The sequence below is a fragment of the Emydura macquarii genome, unplaced genomic scaffold (assembly GCF_026122565.2).
Source record: "Emydura macquarii macquarii isolate MOO-44397 ecotype Brisbane River unplaced genomic scaffold, CSIRO-AGI_Emac_v2 contig_3671, whole genome shotgun sequence".
Taxonomy (NCBI): Eukaryota; Metazoa; Chordata; order Testudines; family Chelidae; genus Emydura; species Emydura macquarii.
The window spans coordinates 9,494,864-9,511,542 of NW_027133808.1; the positions used below are offsets into that span (position 1 = coordinate 9,494,864).

Genomic DNA, 16,679 nt, shown 5'->3' on the forward strand with positions numbered 1-16,679 from the left:
CATTACTGCTAAATGTAGACAAAACTTTAGATACAAGTAATCATTTCTGGTGTTTTTCCGGTGTTTATGGGATAACCATTTTTTTTTTTTTGATCAGGGATGTTCTGAAAATTAGTTTTGCATATTATAATGCATATGCTGCAAGAGGACTGAGTTAAGGTTACCTGTGCAACTTTAACACTGGCTTTTCCTAGCTTTTGAGTGCTTTCCTAGCTTTTGCAACTTTAATAATAATCTTTTAACATAAAAGACTGTGTAATGTCTGAACTTTTTAAAAAAGCAAACTGAAAAAAACAGAAATACTTCGAGTGATTCATAGAATCATAGAAGATAGACTCCAACCCCCTGCTCAAAGCAGGATCAACCCCTACTAAATCATCCCAGCCAGGGCTTTGTCAAGCCATGCCTTAAAAACCTCTAAGGATGGAGATTCCACGAACTCCCTAGCTATCCCATTCCAGTGCTTCACTACCCTTCTAGTGAAAAAGCTTTTCCCTAATATCCAACCTAGACCCCCCCCCCCCCCCGCTGCAACTTTAGACCATTGCTCCTAGTTCTGTCATCTACTACCACTAAGAGCAGCCTACCTCCATCCTCCCTGGAGCCCCCTTTCAGATCATTAAAGGCTGCTATCAAATTCCTCCTCATTCTTTTCTTCTGCAGAGTAAACAAGCCTAGTTCCCTCAGCCTCTCCTCATAAGTCCTGTGCTCCAGCCCCCTAAACATTTTTGTTGCCCTCCTCTGGACTCCCTCCAATTTGTCCTCATCCTTTCTGTAGTGGGGGCCCAAAATTGGACACAGTACTCCAAATGTGGAATCACCAATGCCGAATAGAGGGGAATAATCACTCCCCTAGATCTGCTGGCAATGCTTCTGTTAATGCAACCCAATATGCTATTAGCCTTCTTGGCAACCAGGGCACACTGTTGACTCATATCGAGCTTCTTGTCCACTGTAAATCCCAGGTCCTTTTCTGCAGAACTACTGCCTAGCCAGTCGTTCCCCAGTCTGTAGGAGTGCATGGGATTCTTGTGTCCTAAGTGCAGGACTCTGCACTTGTCCTTGTTGAACCTCATCAAATTATTTTTTTGGCTCAATCCTCCAATTTGTCTAGATCACTCTGTATCCTATCCCTACCCTCCAGCATATCTACCACTCCCCCCACCTTAGTGTCATCTGCAAATTTGCTGATGGTACAATCCATTCCATCCCCCAGGTCATTAATGAAGATGTTGAACAAAACCGGCCCCAGAACTGACACCGGGGCACTCTGTTTGTATCCGGCTGCCAAATACACATCAAGCCGTTGATTACTACCCGTTGAACCTGATGATCTAGCCAGCATTCTATCCATCTTATAGTCCATTCATCGAACCCATACTTCTTTTACTTGCTGATAAGAATATTGTGGGAGACCATATCAAAAGCTTTGCTAAAGTCAGGGTATATCATGTCCACCGCTTTCCCCACATCCATACAGCCAGTCATCTCATTATAGAAGGCAATCAAATTGGTTAGGCATGACTTGCCCTTGGTGAATCCATGCTGACTGTTTCTGATCACTTTCCTTTCTTCCAAGTGCCTCAAAATGGATTCCTTTGGATACCTGCTTCCGTGATTTTTCTGGGGACTGAGGTGAGGTTGACCAGTCTGTAATTCCCCAGTTCCTTCTTTTTCGAAGATAGGCACTATTTTTACCTCTTTCCAATCATCTGGGACCTCCCCCAATCTCCACAAGTTTTCAAAGATAATGGCCAATGGCTCTGCAATCACATCAGCCAACTCCCTCAGCACTCTCGGATACATTGCATCCAGCCCCATGGACTTGTGGATGTCCAGCCTTTCTAAATAGTCCTGAACTTGGTTTTTCAGCAGAGGGCTGCTCACCTTCTTCCCATTCTGTGCTGCCCCGTGCAGTAGTCTGAGAGCTGACCTTATCTGTGAAGACAGAGGCAAGAAAAACTGAGTATTTCAGAGTTTTCCACATCAATCTGTCACTAAGTTGCCTCCCCCATTCTGTTAGGGGCCCACACTTTTCCTGACCACCTTCTTGTTGCTAACATACCTGTAGGAAACCCTTCTTGTTACCCTTCACGTTCCTTGCTAGCTGCAACTCCAATTGTTCTTTGGCCTTCCTGATTTCACTTCTCCATGCTCAAGCAGTATTTTTATACTCCTCCCTAATAATCTGTCCAAGTTTCCACTTCTTGTAAGCTTCCTTTTTGTATTTAAGCTCACCGAAGACTTCTTTGTTAAGCCAAGCTGGTCACCTGCCATATTTGTTATTCTTTCTGCACATTGGGATGGTTTGTTCCTGCATCCTCAATAAAGTTTCTTTAAAATACAGTCAGCTCTCTTGGACTCCTTTCTGCATATTAGCCTCCCAGAGGATCCTTCCCTTCAGCTCCCTGAGGGAGTCAAAGTCTGCTTTACTGAAGTCCAGGGTCTGTATCCTGTGTTCTCCTTTTTCCTTTTGTCAGGATACTGAACTCTACCATCTCATGGTCACTGCTGCCCAGGTTACCACTCACTTCTACTCCCCTATCGATTCTTCCCTGCTTGTGAGCAGCAGGTCAAGAGGAGCACAGCCCCTAGTAGGTTCCTCCAGCACATACACATTCCACTGTAAGTGTACAAGCACCCAGTGCTCTAGAACCAGAGACTTTTGCCAGGTGTACCAGCAGGTATCGCATGAACCCCTGCTATCCTCGTTCCTGAAGTTGACAATATAAAGGGCATGGATTGCAGCCTCCGTCTCAGTTCCTTCTTACAGCCCATGGTGAGAGTTGGAGTTCCCTGTTGCTCTTGAGCTTTGTTAGCTAGCCTTTAGGAGACATTTTTGTATATAGCTGTAGTTTAGTATAATGTTATTTTAGTGTTGTTAGTGAATGTATCTGGGATTTACTGTGCAGAAATCCCCAAGTTTAAACAATGTGCCACATGCAGGCCCGTGATCCCTGTTAATTTCAGGTACAAAGTTGCCTAATCTGCTCTGGTGAGGAACATGTGTAGAACAAACATCCTATTTGTACCTCCTTCCCAAAAAGAACAAAAAAAAGAGGGAGTTCTGCCTTAAATTACGTCTTCCTGAGAAGGTGATGCATCCCTCTTCAGAGACCAACCCTGACCATGAGAGGACAGAGAGTTCATTCACAAGGAGTGCCCACCTGACTGCCTCCGCATATAAAGCAATATCTAGTGAGAAACATTGCTCATCTTCTTCTTCCATGGCCTTCTCAAAGTGCTCAAAACTCTCCTCACCCTCAAAGATTGCTACACCTTTGAAGTCTCATTGTTCCTCTCATAAGAAGGCTCTGAAGAAGTCCTCTGGTGCCAAGTTGAGATCTGGTCATAAGCACTGGCACTATCCAAGGCAGCACCCTAAACTCTGGCACAACTGGGGCCATCAAACTAGTGCCTTCACCCCTACCAGAGAAATCTTCAACCCCAGTACCATCAACTCCAGTACCACCAGCATTAGCCTCTGAGCACTTACTTCTGCTGTCAGTGCTGTTGATGCCACAATCATTCTTTGTGGCAAAAGACCTTCTGTGTCTCCCTCTCCCAGACTCTCCTTTATTTTATCATGCATTTCCAGTCTCAGTGGCCTCACCTTCACTGGCATTACTGGCACTGGTATCTTCACTTACCACATTTCTAGTAGTTCCACCCACTTTGTCAATGTATATTACTTCGCCTCCATTGACTCATCTGCCTGCATTTGGACTGCCTCATCCACTGGCGCCATCAGATCCATTGTCAACTTTGGTACCCAAAGGATATCACTAGATGTCCCCAGGGCTGAGAACTCCTCCGATGCCTAGAGGGACTGCTCCACGATTTACTGAGGATAGTTATATTTCCTCCTCTTTGAATTCTGATCATGATAAACCTATATCTTCAACAAGGTCATTTAGGTTGCCATACAGACAATGTTGTAAAGATTCCCCAGCTTCAGAGTAAAATGATTATTATAGCAATGCCCCGGTACAGTGCCATTCACTTTGAGCAGTACAAAGACTGGACTTGTCCTCGGCCTTACTGGCCTGATTCAAGATCATCTAGGGCCCCCGTCAACCACCTAGTGCAGGAGAAAGTCACCTTCTGTGCCTGGAGCACATAGAGAAAATTCTTATCTAATCCTACAACCTCTGTTTTTATTGTTTCTCACAGAAGAAGGGGACAGTAGGGAGAAACCTCTAGATATTCCCCTCGCCCCCATTTCTTCCTCTTCTCCAGATGAGTCCATCACCCCAGAGTTGACACCATCGCCTCCTGAGGACTTTAAAGTTTTTCAGGACCTCATAAAAAGAGTGGCCACATCTCTGGGAATACGGGGAGAAATTGTGCAAGAAAGTCTGCATAAAATTATTAGACATCTTGCAAACTCCCACTCCTAGAAGAGTTGCCCTTCCCGTTAAAGAAGCCTTGCTGGAACTTGAAAAGACCCTTTGACAGACTCCAGCCTCTGTTCCACCCACTGTCAAATGGGTGGACAGACAATATCAGGTCCCTCAACAAGAATCCAAGTATTTCTTTATGCAACCCATCCTAGACTCATTAGTAGTCTCTGGAGTAAACAAGCATTCAAGGCAGTTTCACCTTAAGTCTACTCCGAAAGAAATGTAAGAGTAATGAGGAGGCATGGCCTCCCTCAGAGATTGACTAGGAGAGTCCACAACCTGCCCCTTGGTGGGCGGAGCCAGAGTTTTTAAACCCCAGTGACAGAAGGGAAGCAGTTTAAGCCCCAAATGCAATACAGACCCTACTAGCAACAGAGATCTCAGGATACCTCAAAAAGAACAAAGCATCTCAGACGTTGCCCATTGGCATTGTCTGCAACAGGCTTGTCTCACCAGACTTCAGTGGCTTTGAAACAGTCATTTTGACATCTTGATTGAGGACAGCATACCTAATCAAGGAAAGCATACCAATCTTTTCTCATCTCCTATATCTAGACCCTCCTTTTGGGAATTCTCTCTCTCCTGCAGTCCATGGACAGAGATTACATTGGATATGTGGATGTTCAGCACAGTAAAGGAGGGATATGTTATTCAGCTCACCTCCCTCCTTTCCTGTCCCTGTTCAGGAACCCATCTCAAAAGGCTGTTTTACATCAAGATGTACAGTCTCTCTTGGAATTGGGCAGTAAAGGAAATGCCTTCTCAATACAGAAGAAAAGGTTTCTGTTCTCACTACTTCCTGATTCCCAAAAAGAAAGGTGGTCTTTGTCCATTTGGTTCGTAAGAAAGCTGAATAGATATATTAAAATCGAATTCAGGATGGTCACCCTTACTTCTGTTATCCTTCTTCGGTGATTGGTGTGCTTACCTCGATCTTCAGGATACCTACTTTCACATGGTGGTATATCCTGGCCACAGAAAGTTTCTTCAATTCATGATAAACAATATGCTGTACCTGCCCCTCAGCTTGTCCTCGGCCCCAAGGCTGTTCACAAAGTGTATAACGGTGGTAGTGGCCCACCTGCGCTATTTGAGAATTTAAATATTTCCCTATCTGAATGACTGGCTAGCTTGGGGAAAATCATGGTACAATGTCCAGAACAGCATCCTTATCATCAGACATCTGTTCTCTTGTTTAGGTCTAAAACTGAATGTAGAGAAATTATTACAACCCACACAGAGAATGCATTTAATAGGGGCAGATCTTGATGCTATGATTGCCATGGCTCCCCTCCCGACAAACAGGTTCCAGGTTTGTCCAAGAGCTTCAAATGCAACACAAGGAGTGCTTGTCTGTTGGAGCACATGACCTCATACACACATGACTCAGCATACCAGACTTCACCTCAAATGTCTGCAAGCCTGGCTTCATTCAGTATATTGTCTGAGCAGATACTCCTTCAACATGCTGATTTGTGTACCTGCATGAGGGCTTCAGTCCCTAGAGTTGCATGTTAGACACTCAGAATGTATGTCAAGGGTTCCATTCCTACTACCAGAACCAACTATGGCTCTGGTAAGAGATGTGCCAACCAAGAGTTGGAGGGCTCACTTGAGTCAACTTCAGGCTCAAGCTCTTTGGATGCCAACTTTGAGCTATTCACCAGGCCTGTGAGATGCTCATTTTCACCACTGGGGTCAAGCGATTCATGTTCTCACTGACAACACCACGACTGTGTTTTATCTGAAAAAGAAAGGACGCCTCAGCTGCGCCAAGAGGCAATCTGCTTGTGGAACATCTGTATAAAGAACAATATCTTGCAAAAGGCTTTTCACCTTCAAGGAATATGGAACACTATTTTGGATTCCCTCAGCACTAACTTCAGAGACCATCACAAGTGTTCAGTAAGGAGGGACATTCTGAAGCATATCTTCCATCAATGCGGTGCCTGGTAATAGACTTCCTTGCAACCAACCTGAACAAGAAATGCAGGAGGTTCTGCTTCAGAGCCCTGGGTTCCCTGACAGATGCCTTTCTTCTGCCTGGTCAAATCAAGTGCTGTACTCAGTCCAGTCCCTTTAATTGAGGGTAATCAGGAAGAGATGAGGCAACTTTAACCTTCATAGTACCTGCCTAAGCAAGGCAGTATTGGTTCATGGACTTACATCAACTCTTGATTCAACTAATTATAGCTCTACATCTGGTCAAGGATCTTTTGTCTCAAAATCAAGGGAAATCACTGCATCCTAACCTACAATCTCTTCACCCCATGGCATGGATATTGTCCGATTGAGCAATGATAAGAGGGTCTGCTCCCAGGAAGTCCAAGCCATTCTGGTGAACATCAGAAAAGATTCCATCAGAGCTATGTATCCAACCAAGTGGAAGAGGTATTCAATTTAGGCAGAATCTTGTAAGTTATCACCACATAGTAAAGAAATTAGACATAAACTGGACTGCTAATTGCATCTGAAATCTTCTAGTCTCTTTATCAGTATGGTGAGAGCCTGTGACTTTGCCCTCTAGGAGAACAACTAGATGGCTATTTCTAAAAATTAGATTCACCCAGCCAGCAACAAACAGCTCCTAATTACCTTACTGGCTATCCAGAAGCCACAAACACAGTTCCCTTAGCCATCCAGCCCTCTGGCTTCCACCCAGACAGCCAAGTCAAATATGATGGAAATCTGAAATTTGTTTTTGATAGCAATTAATTTTGAATGGAGCATGTCTGAGCTCCATTCCCTGTTAGGTTACCCTCCGTTTATAGTATTCCACAACAACGTCTTGGTTAGGTCAGATCCTAAATTTATGAATAAAATGAACAATTCGTCTGCCAGTGTTCTTTTCAAAGCCTTGTTCTTCCAAGGATGAAGAGAAGTTTCATACCATGCATGTTTGGAGGGGTCTAGCATTTTACCTGGACTGCACAAAGTCTTTCAAATCTTCTCCTATATTTTTGTGGCCTATGCTGACAGGATTAAAGGGCAACCTGTTACGGCTCAGCGTATTTTACATTGGCTTTGTGAGTACATCAAGCTTTGTTACAGTCTGGCAAAGATCTTTCCTCCAGCTAGGATAACAGCACATTCCACCAAAGCTCATTTCACTGCATTAGCCTTTTTGAGCAACATTTCTATGGTAGACATTTGCAAAGCAGCAATGTGGTCATCTGTACATACCTTCTTCAGATACGATGCTATTACTCAAGCTTCCTGAGACTATGCCAGTCAGGCTATAGTCTCTCTTCAAGTAGTTCAAAGTCCCACCACCTGTAAGGAAACTGCTGATGAGCCACCTACAGTGGAATGTACAGGAGCAGTCCATACCATTTTGTTGGCCAAGGCAGAAAACATTTTCAGCCTCCCCGCCTCTTCCCCTCCCCATCCCAGCAAAAAACAGAATAAAAAAAGACTGGCCAACGGGGAGGAAAAACCAAAACAAAAAACAAAAAAAAACCGAATGACACAGTGGGACAGCACCCTCTGGAAGTTGGTATTCAGGTAACTTTTCCTAGAACTGGCCCTGGGAATGTGTATGTGCACAATCACTCTGTAACAAAGCGCTGTGGCCTTCCTCAGAGCCTGGGCCTGAGGAAGGGTTGTGACCCCCCTACTGGACAGAACAAGGCCCTACACGCCAAGCCACCCGGAAGCAGAGGGGCGGAGCCAGGGCCAGGGTAGTAAGTAAAAAAGGCAGGTCCAGCAGCTCAGTCTGGGGGAAGTTGCCCCTGGAGGCAGATGTGTCTTCCCAGGGATTGCGGCCTAGGCCTGCTGTTCAGTGCAACCACCTTGCCAACTGGAGCCTCGAAAGCCTACCCGAATTGCTGGGCCCGAGTGACTGGAGAGGGCCACCGGATCCTAATAGCTGGGAGCAGCTACCTGAGCCCGCTGGGTGGGAAAAACCCCCTCACCTGGAGTTGCTGCCTGACGTGGAGGACCCACCGGAGTGGACTGAACCTCATTGACCGGAGAAACCCTGGCAACCCTGTGATCCGGAGGAGCTACCCTCCACAGATGACCCTGAGGAGTTCCTGGACCTGTGCCTGTCAACTGTGAGGGACTCGCAGGATGCCCGCTCGCCGTCTACCCTAGCAACCCAGAGGGAGATAGTTGGATGCAGGTACCCAGGGATTGGGTGGGAGGAAGTAGCCCAGGGACAGCCGAATAGAGAGTGGCCGAGTGCGTGACCAGACCAGTCAGCGTGTTGCGGCTGGATCGCCACTGATAGGGCCCTGGGTTGGGATGCAGTGGAGTCGGGTGGGCCTGCGTCCCCCTTCCCTAACAACCCAGGAGTGCTTGGCATCCTCTGCACTGCTGGCCAGAGGACACTGAGCTTTGCCAGCCCCACCTGACTGTAAGGCTGGGGGGCTATAGACCACTTTACCTGCCCCATCCACTTGAGGGCCGGAGGCTATTGACTACTGTGCCAGCCCTGCCCGGCTTGATGGCCGAGGGCTGGAGACTGTACTTGCCCCGCCTACTTGAGGGTCAGGGTCTGGATCTATAAACTGTGGACCTTTGCCAGCCCTGCCCTGTTTGAGGGCCAGGGGTTATAGACTGCTAGTGCTTGCCAGCCCTGCTTGCGAGCCGGGGGCAATAGACTGCTCACCCACCCCACCTGTTGGAAGACCAAGGGTCGTGGACACCCTACCAGCCCTGCCCTAAGTGAGCGCCAGGGGGATACAGACTGACAGGAAAGCCCACCCTGCCTAGGGGCTGGGGCTATAGACTCATAAGCAGGGAGTTTATTCCCCTAGAGAAAGGCACTGTGGCCTTCCTCAGAGCCTGGGCCCAAGGAAAGTTCACAAAGCCCCTGGCTGGACCATGCCACCAGCCTACACACTCCAAGGAGAAAAATCAGTTACTTACCTGTGTAGTAACTGTTGTTCTTCAAGATAAGCTGTCCACATATAAATTTCACACACCACTACCACTACCACCTTCCCTGCTACTTTGGATTTAGCTTACTGGCAGTGCAAAAAAACGAAGAGGAAGACAGTGTCCATGCTCCTTTATATGTTTGACTTGGCACATGAGTATAGCTGGGGCCCACTCACTGCCTACTGATATAGCTGGCAAAAAGTCTCCAATTCGAGTGCATTGGACACACACACACACACCCATAGTGGAGTGTATACGTGTACAACACATTTCAAAGAACAACAGCCACTGTATAGGTAAGTAACCATTTTCCAATGTGTGGCATCATATTGACACTTCACATAGTTAATCGGCACATTTGGAATCTTTAGATCCATTGTGCAGACCTCTGCCGCCTGAGCTAAGAGACTATCAGTAGTAGGTTGTCACCCTCTATATGGATCATCATTAGAGGGGATAATACATGCTTTGCCAGTGGGTTTCACAGATATTTGCTGATATCAGAGGAATGCTGAGACTTAGAAATCTTGGATTCCATTCCAGGCTCTAGAGGAGAGTGTTTTCTAGTGGGCATACTTCTTCCACCTGTTTTCCCCAAGCTTAACTCCTGTAACCCCTAATTGCCCTTCAACCATGTTTCATGTCTGCACTGGCTTCCAGTCCCCCTTCCCTGGCTCTTTGTTCAATCTCAGGGTCACCATTAACTAGTTATTAGTCCCACTTTTTTTGCCCAGCCACTGTCAGATCTGCATCTTGGCCCCTCATCAGATCTGTCTCCCTCCCCAGGCACCTCCAACCCTCAACCCCACTTGTTTCCAGTCTGAGTCTCCTCCCTCAGCTCCTATCTGATCTCAGTCCCTCCCCCCAATCAACAGGCTCCCAGTCCTCCTTCACAACTCCCAGTCTCAATCTTCTTGCCCAGCCAGTACCAGTATTCCTTCACGCCGTTTGCAATCCCAGCTTCCATTTCCCCTGTCCACGGACTAGCCTCCCAAGTCCCAGCTTCTATCCGGAGGCCCATTGTCCCAGTCTGCTCTCCCCACCATTCCCACAGGTCTGGCTCTTGTCCTGTGTGCATTCACATCAGGCAGCTTCCTCCTCAAGAGACTATCTTCCTTCTGTCAGTTCCATTATCCAGACCTTGGCCCAGCACAGCGCACAGCAATCCAGATCTGCAATTATGGGAAAGTCCTGATCAGCCCTTGTCTGAAGCATACCTCCTGCAGATGGAATCTTTGGGGAGTTTAGTTATGGTCTAGCAAGTCACTACTAAGCATGTGCATACTGCAGTCTTTTAAAATGCTTATAAACTGGCCAAATTTGGGTGGATTTTCACAAAGATGCAAAAGACACCTCTTGGACACAAAGGCCACGTCCTACTAAGTTTCAAGTCCCTGTTCCAAAATACGAGGGCTCCAAAAAGTTACCAACATTCTGAACTAGGACAAAACAATGTATTTCCTCTCGCTTCATTCTTGGAAACAGATTAATTAACAGATTTCCAGAATAGTTCAACCTGAGACAGAAATCCAGCATGTTAAATTTCTCCCCAAACAGTTAGATTGAGAAAGTTATAGGCAACTGAAACAGGGTCTTATAATGAGAAGCATTGGGCTACCAGCTCACCTGTAACAAGCAATGAAATCACAACATAAAGGGACTTTAAATTACAATTTTTTAACTTTTTGTAACTTGGCATAATCTCATTGACGACAGTTTTCATGATTAGAAGGAAACTTGCAATATTTGGTGGTGGGGTTTTTTGTTTTGATTTTTGTTTTTGTTAAAGCCCCAGCTCTGGGTGAGTCACGTAGTTACGTGAGAATTTCAGCTTTTATTTTAAAAATATTTTAGCTCCCATGGTTGCAGAGAAAAACATGAAAATATGAACCTTAGCGGTTCAAAAACTAGAAGGCAAAAGAAATGCACTCTCCTACTAAATAATACTTCACAATTTCTTTAGTCATTTTGATTACTTATGGATGTTTATGGTCAGTTGTTAGTAGCGTCTAAAAAATGCAGTGAATTTTTAATACCTGAACTGACTCTTAGAATTCTTTGGGAATAAATAAAAAGCCTTCTGAAGATATTGGGGCCTTTTTAACATTTTAAAATGTATTATGGTCTGCTAGTTAAATATGAGCAAATATATATCATTTTTCTTTTTTGGTTACAGTTTTTAAGCATGATGAACTTTAGCATCATTTCAAAAAGTTGTTGTGGTGGCACAACTGAATCTTCTGTGAGATGGAATGGAAGATGTACATACTGCAGACACACTATTTTGAACATTTTATAACCTATATGTTGCTTAAAGCAGTCAAATGGAATGGTAAGAATAGATAATGTAAGATCAGCAAATGAAGACTTTATAGTTTTGTTTTTTCCAAGGTAGGGGGACTTTCCTATTGTTGATTCCCCTATCACTCCAAAGACAGCTAATATTTAGGATCTGGTCCTGCATTCTTCCCACACGCAAAACTCCCATTTATAAAGAATGCTGGATGGGACCCTTTAAATTTAAGTTGTATGGGGTTTTTTTTTTTCTTCAGATTGCCTAGTTGTAGTCAGTTAATGTTACATGCTGTCAGATATTTCAAGGGATACTTGAAAATAGTTTGCATTGTTTTGACTATCCTACACATAATCAAAGTTGTATATACTCAAACTCTGTGGTATAACGTACATGCATCGGTTTTTTCTTATATAAGATGTGTACTGCTGCGTTCACAAGAAAAATTCACAGTATTGCAAGGGCAAGTTGTAAAATACAGTTTATTGCTGGAATCTAGAGTTTAGGACCAATCCAAAATATTTTAAAATCTGTTTTGAAGCTTATGGAAGCAAATACGTCATTTTTAATTTATTGTGCAAGCTTGGTGCACTAAGTTAGCAGTTTAAAAAATGTCAACCTACAGGTAGTCACACTTCATTATTTATTTTGTTAATATTAATCCAGAACAAGCACTGTAACAAAAGATATTTTAAAATTTCAGTACATGTTATTTTTATATATTCACTTTTTATATTTGAAATACAGTACTGTAACTGTGTTCTATAATTATTCTGTCTGAGAACAAGATCACAGTGCATCCAACAGAGAATTAGGATAGATTTCAGAGATCACAACAGTGTGCTTGAAACACAGAATATATCAGCATTTTAACAGTTTTTTGAATTGCAGAAAAAGAACTGTCTTAGATGGCCACATGCTACTGTTGAAAATATGTGCACAGCTCCCATTGACATAAATATATGCAAGAGAACAGTTGATATTGTATATTTAAAAAGGAAACATCCTCCTCGTCAAGCATCTGCTGTTTTTCTTGAGATTTTACTCATGTCCTTTTGCGTTCATGTGCAGTTAGTAATGTTTCATCATGATTTCTTTCTTGGAATTTCATGTTTCAGAGCTCTAATATGAAGCTTTTGTTAAATTAAGAGTGAAGGTCCTACATCTTTAAAGAAACTCTTTCTCTCTGTTAGCATTATTCCTTAGCTGGCTGGGAAATTTGTCTTACAAAGTATAAAAGGTTTATAATTTGCATATAGATTTTTTTGCTCATTTTATGTGAAACCCTCCACTCTACATCCCATTTATTTGGATTAAGATTAAATGTCAAAGAAAACAGATCATAATTTTCTTGAGAGTGTTTAAACAATTATATCTATTTTCTAAAATAAATATAATTTGTTGGAGCTGTTTAAAAGATGTAGTGGGACAATGTTGCATATGTTTATAGGTGATAGTTTACAACTTTTCTCTTTTTATTTATGTAAGCATATTTTCAAGAAAAGGCCCACTAATATGAAACCTCCAGTTTGAAATACTGTGTTGCTTGTAAAATAAAGGACTTCAATAAATACAGTCACCGCTTTTCAAAGACTTCAATAAAGCATTCTGTGATGATTCAAGTACTATAATTTTATATTTTATTATAAAAGAAACAGGCTATATATGTTAAAGAAAATATTAAGATGCCACTGAATTAGCCCTATTAAAACAAAATGACTGTACCTTCATTGTGATCCTCCAGTATTTCTCTCTTCTCTATTATTCTGTGTTAAACAATAATTTAGTATACAGTTACTAGAACCAAAAGTAAAATTGCGGTGATTCTTCAGGTTTTTTTAGTTTGGAAATTCTATTTATGCTTGGGGGGGCAGCAGAGCAATATATACAGAATAATGGATTGCCTCTAGCATAACATATAAGAACTTAGAGAGAATGAAGAGGGCCCATGCCAATCTTAAAATATCTGTACTCTACTCAAGTAAAACAATGGGAAAATAATGGAGACGCAATGTGAGAGGGGTAGTGTAAAAAGATGGTTTAGGTTGGGGAGTAGAGGCAGTAATGTTGCCTATCAGTGGGCTGTTCAAATGAAGAATTTATATAACCTGTTATGTGTATATGCATATATTGTTTCTTGGCCTTTTCTACGTCTATCAGTTTAGAATTTAGATGGGTATGTTTAACTGTTGTTAAAAAGGTAAATAGATAAACAAGTAAATATCTCAGAATATACTGTTGAAACGTGTTGTTGGAACTGAAAAATATTTCTTAGTTGAACTGTTTCTTTTTTTTTTTTAAATTGAGCATATTTCTCAATTTTAGAGCAAGAAATTCCCTTTTTGCTAGCTACCCACAGATGCTAACATTCACTTTTTTCCTGGTTATGGCTTATCATTGTGATTTTATCCTTTGATTCAGAGCACATGATCAGTTTGAGTAGAAGCTGTGAACCAATTGGTGCTGAAGTACATAGGAATCTGCATAGAAATTGCTGTATTGCATCAGATCCTTAGTCCATCTAATCCAGTGTCCTGACTCAGTGTCCAGGCATGTAATTGAGAGTAAACACCAGTCAACTTACTTTACCCACTTCTCATTTAGGGAATATGGAGTTTAAATTAGTTTAAGAATTTATCCACTTTTTTTTTTAATCCCTACACCATAGGGCCAGCCTCAGATGCTCAGAGAAAGGTGCAAGAAACCCCACAATAGGCAGATGTGGGATAATATGACCCCTTGAAGATCTCATTCTAATTCCTAATAGTCAGATTGGTTTAAGCCCTGAAGTTTTATATCCCTTCAAGTACTCTTGTAGCATTCACTGTTATAACTCTGGATAGTCTTGTTATTCCTATAAATGTTCAATCCCTCTTTGAATCTTGCGAAGATCTTGGCCTCAGCTACTTCCTGGGGCAATGAGTTCCATAGACTAGTATGTTAAAATACTTCTTTTAATCAGTTTTAAATTTGCCACCTTTAAATTTCATTGAATGGCCTCTTGTATTATGAGACAGAAGCTCCTGATCTACCTTCTCTACACGATTCACTAATTTATATACAGAGAGACAGTTTTATTACAAGGTATGTTACTCATTTTTACACCCAAATTTGTATGTTTGTCTTTTTAAGGTGCGTTGAAGATGACTAAGTTATTACAGATTTGAATCCCAGTTCCCTTTGAACAGAGTTCTGTCAGCATATTTTAGGAAAATACATTTTACAGATTGCCAGAGTGGTCTTTATAAAGCCTGTAAATAAATAAATATGCTTCTTCCAGAGTTTGGCACCAGCCATTATCTGAATGTCCTCATATATTAAGTGATAATTCCAGCTGCCTACACTCTAGCAAACACATTTAGATTTATATGTATTTCATTGAGCTGCCAAGAACACATATATTGTATTGGATTGAAAAGAAAATAAATCCTTTATAATCCAGAAGTGCCCTCTGAAAGGATTCTGAACAAAAAGCACAATACAATAGTAAGCTAAAATAACTGCCTAAAAATTGTGGAATTAATAATACAAATGCTGAATTTCACTGTCACTTAACTCTCTTGTTGCTTTCCTTTGTTCAGATTCTGATCTTTTACATAATTACATTTACACTGTGTCTATTGAAGTTGATAGAGTTAATCATATTTATACTGGTGTAACTGAGACAGAACCTGGGCATTTGTCTTTTAGTTAATTATCTAGATTGTAAATTAGAGAAAGGACCTTGTCTTCATACTTAAATCTGTAACATGTCTAATGCGCTGTTGGTGCCACACTAACAATTGTGGAATCACTGAATTTTGCCATAAGATACCATTGATTTCCAATTTACTTTGAAAATCTGTCAGTATTACAGAAACATTTTCATCTTTTTTTTTTTCAAAGTGATGTGTATCTAAAGTTTCCTTCAGTTAATAGCTAAATCTGATTTCTTTTAAAATAATTCTGTGATATGACTTCCTGACAGGATTTGCATCAAAGTTTCATACCATTCCTTCCATAAGTTTTAGTGAAAAGAATTTACCTTAGGCTACTTGCACATATAATTAATTTGCACAAGTAACATTGTTTCCTGTTTGTATAATTTAGTTTTCTCTTCAAAGGTTGTTTGCTTGTATTAAGAGACACCTAACTGTATGTTATTCTGCATAAACATTTAATGAAAATATTTGTCTACTTAAATTGGAAGGCCTCTGTTATTGTAAAAAGGCAAGCTAATAAATATGGTGAGGGTCATTTTTTTTACAGGTTTCTTGACCCTTCATTATTTTCCTTTTAATCACTCCTTTCTGTGACAGAACTACTACTGTAACAAATAATTTAATGTTTTGTGTCCTTTAGACTGCTATGACTGTTCAGATGAAATATCTACAAGGCTAATTTCCTCTTCTTTGTTAAACTTTGAAACCTAGTTAATAAATGGGCCCCAGCTCTGTCACATGCAAATCCCCCTTCAGATTGATGTCATAATGTACTAAACAAGTGTGTTTTGGCAGCTGTATCTGATCTATAAAATAGCAGCAATCTGATTTAAATCCCCTGACCTGTAATAAATAATTATTATGGTATTTTGTGGCAAGAAAGCATCAAGACTTGTCTACTACATTTTTGTACCTCAGAGGTTTAGCCATTTCTGTGTATGTCTGTTTCAGCTATTTTACATTAAAGCTATTAAAACCTCAGAGTTCATTTGGATATTTTCACCCTTCTTTTGGAGAATGAGTACAGTAAATTACTAATAATTTAGTCCTGACTTTTTCAGTTTACTCCACCAACAATTCATGTCACACATGTGAAAACTACTACTAGGCACACATGGATTAAGAATGAGTGAAGAACAGTTAGCAATACAACAACTTCATATTGTGGCATCTTTTAATCTTCTCTTGCGGTGGTGAAGCTGTGCCTTGGCTTATTGAACACAGCATGTCCCTGTAAGAACAAATGAGAATTGATCTTCTCATAGAGTAATCCTTTCAACTTGGTGGATTTATATGCTATCTAATTTACTGTTAATTCAGTCTATGTATATTATTGCTTTTTTGAAATGTTATAGCGGAAAATAGATACAACATACTCAGCGAAGTGACCTCTAATCC

General features: G+C 41.7%; 1 protein-coding gene across 1 annotated transcript in view; it reads left to right on the top strand.

Moving 5' to 3' along the window:
* The window catches only part of UGGT2 (UDP-glucose glycoprotein glucosyltransferase 2), a 347,356-nt gene extending 334,143 nt beyond the window's left edge, over positions 1-13,213 (top strand). The window contains exon 39 of the mRNA XM_067536834.1: positions 11,464-13,213. Within this exon, the coding sequence (XP_067392935.1) occupies positions 11,464-11,486 (23 nt within the window). The 3' untranslated portion in view covers positions 11,487-13,213. The remainder of the gene's footprint in view (positions 1-11,463) is intronic.
* The last annotated feature ends 3,466 nt before the right edge of the window (positions 13,214-16,679 follow it).